The sequence below is a fragment of the Gavia stellata genome, chromosome 6 (genome assembly GCF_030936135.1).
Source record: "Gavia stellata isolate bGavSte3 chromosome 6, bGavSte3.hap2, whole genome shotgun sequence".
Classification (NCBI taxonomy): Eukaryota; Metazoa; Chordata; class Aves; order Gaviiformes; family Gaviidae; genus Gavia; species Gavia stellata.
In genome coordinates, this window is record NC_082599.1 from 5362315 (window position 1) to 5370641 (window position 8327).

An 8327-nucleotide genomic window follows, 5' to 3' on the forward strand; every position below is an offset into this window, starting at 1 on the left:
TAGTTTTGAGCATTATCTTGCCAAGGAAAGCTCAGATAGAGACAAATGGTTAGGAGAAAACAAGCTGATCACTCCCTTAAACACCAAAACACCCTACCCCTCTGCAAAGAAACCATTTTCTACGATGTAATGCTCAGAACTTGCACCCTAAAGTCCACTCAATTGCATTCAGAAAGCAAAAGACATTTTGAGCCCCCTCCCCACCCAAAGACTTTAGGAAAGGGGAAACTTTTGAAAGGCTTACAGACTCAAGCAGGACAGTTTAAAACGAACTTTAAAAAAATTCTTTTTTGTTGCATTAATATAATGTCACGAGAGTACAGCATTTCACGCAGCTAGAAAGACCAGAACATTAGCCTAAAGGGATTAAAATGTAAATGTCTTCAAATCTGTACCTCCATAAATAGAAAAGGCTTGATCATAGAAAAACCTCCTTTTCAGGGTGTCTTCCATTTTAACTCTGTCCACAATGTCATCTTTGGGCTGTAAGGCCAGCTCCTGTAATTCAAGCAAACTGAAAATAGTTAATAGCTCCAGTTTCTGGCAGGAGGACAAATCCTTTTCATTCACCCCTATGAGTCAAAAGTCTGTAAAGACCATTTTGAAGCAAAGGTATCCTGCCAACAGGCTCATTTTCCAAAGAGGAATGGTCACACTGAGATTCAAGCGCTCAATTACAAATATGATTGTCTGAATGCAGCATTTTAGACACTCGAGGTGGACTCATCTGCCCTAACTTTCAAACAACTAAGTCTGTGCTAGTTATCCTCAGCTTTCTTTACAATCAGTGGAGAGAAATGGCAATTCCTAAAGCAATTCTTCTGACCTACTTCCCTCTCCCTACCTTAAAGTGACTAGCTTAGACTACAAACATCTAACTCTCAGTATATATGAAGCTTTCAATTAAGTGTTCCTCACTTGAATTTTGACTATGAGGATTACTAACATCATCATCCTTCTGCTCTGCCAAAGGTGTGTATTTAGCTATTTGTACAAAGAATATCTATTTGCAAAACGTAGGCTTTCACAAATATGGCCCCCTGCACTCAGAAAATTTAGTTACAGAGTACCTAAATGCCCTGACTAGATTCTGTGAAAATGTTTTACAGGAGACTCACTATTTTATCTGAAAACCTATGATTTTTGCAACCAACTCCATTAGTGAAGTCAACGGACTTAAACGATTTTCCTCAGCAAAGATGTTTTGATAATTAAAGCAGAGTTAAGCCAAGAGTTCAATAAATTAATTCAGATCCTCCTAAGTGGCTAACACTATCGTTTTGAACAGCCTTTTGGCAACAAAAAGTATTGTATGACCAATAATTTCAAACTTGCTCTTTTGTTTAGCATCTATAAAGACAAATAAACACGGTCTAATTTTAAAAGCACTGTACCTCTGCTGCTCCCATGAATTAGCATAAGCCAAGGAGTAACTTTGCACGAGAGACAGAAAGAGTCAAAGACAGACAGAGAGCACACATGAGAGCAAGCACCAGAACAGTACTTTTAAAGCATGGAAAGGGAATCCATTTGGCACTCTCTGCCTAAAAACACAGAATCGCATTTCACAACGACCAGTGTTTCTTAAGAGAAAGGATGGCTTTTGCCCAGAGATGGACAGGAGGAGAGCAACAGTGACACAGCCCAATTCTGAACTGGCAGGGAGAAACAGCCAGCAGCACAGGAGTAACTGGAGTAGGTACAGAATTCTGTAGAGACCCCCCCCGCTTCTACCACCTAAAGAGAACAGTTAATGAACTGGTGCAGAAGTCAAAGAAACAGTCTCTTCTATCCAGCTTACATTCATAAACATAAATATATTCCTAAGTAGAAGGCAGAAAAGTGCCTGTGTTAGCCTTCAAGGGGAAGAAAGACCCTGTATGGGAGCAGAATCATATACTGACGTAAGATACAGTTTGAGGACATAAAGCCAAGGAATTTTAAACACTCAACTGCCCTGCCCTGTTCAAAGCTTCAAATTTGGAGTCACTCTGCCATCTTTAAGTAGGAATCACAGGGCTTGAAAACTGTACTAGCAGCTGCTAAAGCTAACGAGCATTCACACTGCTGCCTTCTGCAAAAGTTGCAAACAACGGTGATGCACTGCTGGAAACGCTGTCAAGAGAGAAAGACTATACTGGAGTGCTGCATTCACAAGAGCAGATGCTGCATTTGCAAGGTCATTCTTGCACTGACAGGGACACAGCCTACACAAATTGTGTAACTGGCGAGCACGCCTCTACACTGCATCCTACAGGCACTCTTCCAACAGAAAGGTGGGGCCCACAGGGATACCAAGGCTCCTAACCTGCCTTGCTACATCCTTCTACGTCAAGCTTCCGACGGCTGGGAAACAGAATTGGGAAAACATTTAGAAACTATTTACTCCAGGACGACCTAGCTATCAATACAGGTTTCACGCAATGGTTTCAAAGCACAGTTCTATGCTGTATACTAAGTAAAAATGACACCTCTTTACTTGGGTTAAATGTATGCAAACAGGTAGCCGTAACGCCAGACCTGACAGAGAGCACCTCACATGACTCTGTAGGACAAAGAGGGTCAACTGGCTTCCATTCAGCTATATTCACATTCTCACAGTAAGTTAGCTGCAAGCAGTTCTTTATTAATTTATTCATTTATTATTAAGAGTACCACCAAAGCACAACTACAATCATTTTTATATGAAATACAAATTAGAAAGAACCTCGCAGTTTCCTGGATGAATCTGCACACGTGACTGTTGTTATGCTTCAGGAGTTTCTTTTTGTTGTTTAAGTCTGAGAAGGGGAGGGAAGTTTGCAGGATAAGGAAGTGTACTTTTACTTGTTTATTGATCTAGAGACAAAACAAACTTGAAGTTCCACCATTTCATTTGCAGAAAGACTTTTCAGAGCACAATCGCATTTAGAAAAGGGGCACAATTTCAATACATCCCTCTGTTTAAGGCTGAGGAAAACCATAGGTTATTTGAAACATCTCCAAAAACCTTGTTTAAACTGTAGCAAAGAAAACGGTTTCTAAACGGTTTCTAAAGAAACATGTTCTATGCTAGTCTGGGAATTTAAATGCTACACAAAGAGTCTGAAGATGAAACTCACTACAGTGAACAGCATGTCCTCTCACTGTGCACAAAAAAGACCTATACAGTAAGCAAAGATTAGTGACATATACAATGAATTTCAGCTTTGACTATGAACCTGAACTCCTATTTATTTGTTTGCACACTGTGATTTAATGCTAACAGGCATGAGCATAACAGATAAAGAACGAAATTGCCGCTAGTAGGAAACTTGCAAACTGTTTCAGCAGTGATTCAGTCAGTCTACCCTGCTATGACTGTTTAGTTCAAATCTATACTGTAAAAAAGCATTAAGCAGAGATTTCAAGGCTTTTCAGACAGAACTGTGGAACTCAAATTTAATTTCCAGACTCACCTTTGCTTCTAGGACCCTCTTCCGAGCTTTGAGCTCTGCTACAGCTTTGTCTATATCCACCTGGGGAGCTTTCTCTTCCTTCAGCTTCCTTACCAGTTCTCCCTAGAAGGAGAAAACACAAGATATAGGTTCTTTCTCTGAATGCCAAAGACGAGAACTCTCCTTCTTTCAGCTCCGCTGGCAATCCAAAAGGAGGGTTTTGTCCTGCCTCTCCGCTCTCCACGCAGGTCTCAAGAGGCTGCTTCAATTGGTAGAAGTGAGAAACACTTAGGCATTTGAGAGCTAGCAGAACTAGACATCATTACAGAAATTCAACCCCCCCACACTATTGTTAAATCCCAGATCTGTTATTAAATCTCAGTGTGCAAAAATACTCCTGTATGCACCACTCATGGCAGATTCCCACAAATCCTAGCTTTCCACCTTTGAGAATGAACTAAGTGGATTCTCAGATGGTTAATACAGGCTTTGTGCTCTCTTTCTCAGTAAGAAGTTTTCTCTTCCTTCTACCCCTTCCCTTTTCTTCAAAATTTATGACCATTTTAGACTGCTTTTCCTCTGTCAAATCTGTTCAAAACTGGCCAATAAGTACACAAATCTTTAGAAGAAGGCCTGATAAAAGACAGACATTTTTAGCCTAATGTCTAAGCAAAGAAAGCATTGCATTATCTGTAAAAACAGTTATTGTTTTTTAAAACCTGTCCAGTAACTTTGGGAAGGAATGGAGTGAGGAAAAAAAAAAATTAAAAAAAAAAAACCACAAAAAAACCCGCCAATGCCTAAATATTTCACAGCAGCAAAACCCTGCAGTGGGCTTACACCAAAGTCTTGACCCTAGTCAAACCAACATCACCTTGTTACGGTTCCACAAAGGCCTCTTTGCCCTGTGGGGGTGATTCTCCCCTTTCATCCCAGGGAAGTGCTCAGCCCCTAAATACCCAACAGCATGCTTTTCTGAACATGATCCTCAGCAGTCATGCCCAGTTTGCTCCTGGAGACAAATTAATTAAAAGTCTTCCTTTCAGTCCACTCTTCTTCAGCCAAAACCAAGGTCTATCTTGAATTACTGATAAGGACAAAGGAGCTGACCCAGGAGGAAAAAGCAGAGAGATGTCAATGCCTTCTCAAGTGGGATGTTCTAAGAACGGGATGCTCCAAGTTCAGCATTTTTCTTGCACCTTACAGTTCTTCATTAAACAAAAAGAAAAAAAAAAAAGAAAAAAGAAACAATCCAAGAAGATTACATTTCCACAATACCAGCTTTTTCATAAATTTTGAGCTTTTCTGACATTAATATTACAGGCAACTGAGAAACCAAAAAGAAGAGAATACACAGATTGCCATTTAGTAATCAGATTAGAAAAGCTAAAAGTACTTCAGAGACTAAGGGGTTCAAAGGCTAATTTTATTAATAAAAGGAGGAAGACTCAAAAGACTGCATTAAAACAAGCACACACAAAGAAAAGAAAGAAAAATAAGAATCCTGTCAGGCTCCCTAACCCCGTAGGCTACAAGAACAGACCAAATCTGCTGTTTCCTTCCTGTTAACCAGTTATACCCAAACGTGAAAGTTTCACTCCAGGGCTGAGGATTTCAACTGCCATTCCTGGGTAACGTGGCAGAGGGAGGGATCTGATCTTTTTTTTTTTCTTTTAAAGTAGTAAGTCCAAATTGCCTTTGTTGAGCTAGGGGGTCGGCAGTGGAAAAACATCAAGGCAGCAGCAAAGCAGCTACTGCTGACTCAACAGAGCTACCACCCTGCTCATTGCTGAGCATCTAAAAGCAGCATAGAGCGACTCTTTGTCCTGATCTATAAGTAAAAGAGCACTCAGACATATGCAAGGAGAAAAAAAATACAACTGAAGCAAATAATTATGTTTGCCGAGAGGACTCAATCTAATTAAAGCTATGAGCTCGAGCCCAACCCAGAGGGGGAGTGCACAGCAGCACTCGATGTGGCAAATTTTGCTGCAGCTTTGTCCCATAGACCAGTAGAGCAGAGAGGGATCCACCCCTGGATCACAGCAGCTTATTGCATCAGGCACTGCTGCAGGAAGATACGTTGCTCACTTTCGTCTCCATAGGTTAAGAGTCCCTTAGGTTTCATTGAATCGCTTCTCCACGAGCTGATAGACAGGGTCCTCCGCATCATAAGGTATCAACTACCCCAATCTTCATTACTCCCTCCCTTTCCTCTTGTGCAAACATCTCAGTGAATTACTACTGTCAGCTGTACGACACAACATCCGTTGTCCCAGCTACACAAATTTACCCACAAACCTTTCCTTGGCACCCCCCACTCCTGTTTCAATCCCACAGGCAGCCAGAAAGAAGGGGTGCATTGATACTTTAAAGGCAAATAACAGCATCCAAGATACAGGATTTAAAAATAAATAAATTGGCTAGTTCTAGAGATCATAATTTTATTTACAAGAAGCTCTCTTGCCAAGGCATTATGCTGTACAGTGATTCATAATAAAAACTCATTGAAGTGCTGGTATAATTACAGGGCCATAAATCCACTCATTTAATGGGAAAACACATGCACAAATCTACGAACGCATGGGACACACACGTAGCTATGTGTGCAGCTAAGCAGAAGACTATGGATTCAGCCACTTAAGAGAGGCATGTGGGGAACCCACACACATAGGTCTTGCTGCTAAAGCAGGGAGGAAGGGGAACTTCCACGAGCATCGAGCAGGCTCCGCTGCCAGTAACATACACAGCAAGGGAACCAAGACCAAGATTCACTTAGGAAATAAAAAGACTGGCAAATCCTTCATAGGTAAGAAGTAAGCTAAAGATAATAGCTTCATCTGCAAAAGAGATGGAAAGAGAATGCAATGCAGTCCCAGCTAATAGGAGACAGCTACGTATCTAGAATGATTAAATGGAAAATGTGCAAAGGAATTAATATCCCTTACTATATCAGGCAAATATGCAACTCTAAAAAATATCATTTACCTCCAACACCCAACACAAACTCAGCTTTAAAGGGAAATCATTGCTTGACGCTATGGGATGAGGAAACCTATGCAGGCTGTTTTATAAAGAAAACGTGAAGCTGCGGGGCCCTAAAAGCATGACAAAGTCAGCCCTAGCTTGGGCACGGAAGACACATCAAGCCCAGGAGAGGAAAGCCAGGTAGAATGACACACAGATCCAGTTCTGCAGGACAGCTCTAACACACACCGTCACTACGGGGAGGGGAAAGGGCAGTCTACGGGAAACCCCCACAGGCAGCCACCCACGCCTCCCCGCCACCCCACTTCTCTGGGGCACAGCGAGACCCACCCGAGGGGGGACACCTGCAGACCCCGCACCCAAGGGAACCGACGCCGGCCAGAAGCCCCGGGCAAACCCACGGGGACCCTCCGCTGTGGGCTCACCGCTGTGCCCCAGAGCGCGGAACCAGAGGGTCGCAAGCAGGGCCCTGGGGGGCTGAGGGGAAGCACGGCACTGACCCCGCAGGGGAGGGGGCAAACCCCCCCGGAGCACACCCCACGCAAGGCGGCAGGGCTCGGGGGGGAGGACGGGGGACACCTCCCCACGGACGCGAGCCGAGGCACCGGCGGGCCACCGCGGGCCCAGAGTTCCGGGCGGGTCTGTCACACACGCGGCCCCCTCAGCGAGACCCCCGGCCCCCGGCCCGCACCCCTCCCCAGGCGGGTCCTCCCCGGCGGGCGTCCCCCCTCAGGCGCCACCCGCCTCAGCGGGACTCCCCTCAGCCGGGGGTCCCCCCCTCAGCCGGGCCGAGGCGGGTTACCTGGTGCCGCACCGCCTGCCGGAGGGGCGCGAGCAGCGCCTCGGCTTGCGGACCGTCCATGGGGGTCGCGGCCGGGGCGGGCCGGGAGCGGAGCGGGGCGGCGGGCGGGCAGGCGAGGCGGCGCAGGCGGCGCAGCAGGGCGGGCAGGGCGCTACGGGGCGGCAGCGGCATGGAGAGGCGCGGCGCGCCGCCCTGCCCCCCCCCGCATGATGAAATCCCGCCCGGCGTAAAGCCGGCCCGCGCCCCGCCGCCGCACTTTCCGCACGGGCAGCGGCCGCCGCGACGCCGGCGGCGCCCGCCCCGCCGCAGATTCGGCACGCCGGCGGCCGCGGCGGGCCGGCAGGGGGCGCGCGGGAACGCCCGCCTCACACACACATCGCCGCCACCCCGCTCGCCTGAGCCGGGCTGCGCCTGCGCGGGAACACCGCCCGCCCCGGAGTGTGCGTGCGCGGGGGGGGCACGGCTGCACCCCCGCGGGCGGGCCCGGGGCCGGGCGGTACCGGCTGCCCCCCCCCGCCCCGGGCGGGCCCGGGGCAGGGGCGGTACCTGCTGTTCCGCCCGGGGGCCACTTGTCCCCCCCAGAAGTGTAGATGCCCGCGAGGGGCACACCCGCCCTGAGCGCCCCTGTCGCAGGGAGCACCCCCCCCCCCGGGCCCACACCGGGCTCTGCCCCGCCGGCCCCCACCCGGGCCACCTCTGCGCCGCGTCCCCGTGTCCCTGAGCCGCGTCCCCAGCACGTGTCCCTGCCCTGCGGGCAGGGAAGCGCGAGGGGCGGCGGGGGGGTGTGTTATTTTTGCCATCAGCTGCAGCGCTTGAGCGCCAAAGGCTTTGTAGCTTTTGGGCTCGGCTGGTCACGGAGCCGCGGCCTTCGCCCCGCGGCCTGGGGACTGCGCCAGCAGCGCGGCCCGAGCCGGGGGCTGGGCGGAGGGCAGGAGGCCAAATCCTGCCTTCCCCAGCAGACACGAGTGCGCTGGGTCTTCCCGGGGGGAACGAAGACGACCCCACGCCAGGAAGAGGAGCCGTGAGGAGCACCGGTGTTGCGGGAGAGCATCCCATCCCTGGGAGTTAAAGCCCTCCGTGAAGGCGAATCCAAACGCCGGTTGCATAAAGCAAAATTTAAG

The 8327-nt window shown here is 48.3% G+C and overlaps 1 protein-coding gene across 1 annotated transcript in view; it reads right to left on the reverse strand.

Moving 5' to 3' along the window:
* The window catches only part of GARS1 (glycyl-tRNA synthetase 1), a 29209-nt gene extending 21927 nt beyond the window's left edge, over positions 1-7282 (reverse strand). Inside the window, exons 1-3 of the mRNA XM_059818547.1 lie at positions 7207-7282; positions 3438-3539; positions 396-498 (exon numbers count right to left, since the gene is read on the reverse strand). Coding sequence (XP_059674530.1) covers positions 396-498; positions 3438-3539; positions 7207-7266 — 265 coding nt within the window. The 5' untranslated portion in view covers positions 7267-7282. The remainder of the gene's footprint in view (positions 1-395; positions 499-3437; positions 3540-7206) is intronic.
* Positions 7283-8327: the final 1045 nt, after the last annotated feature.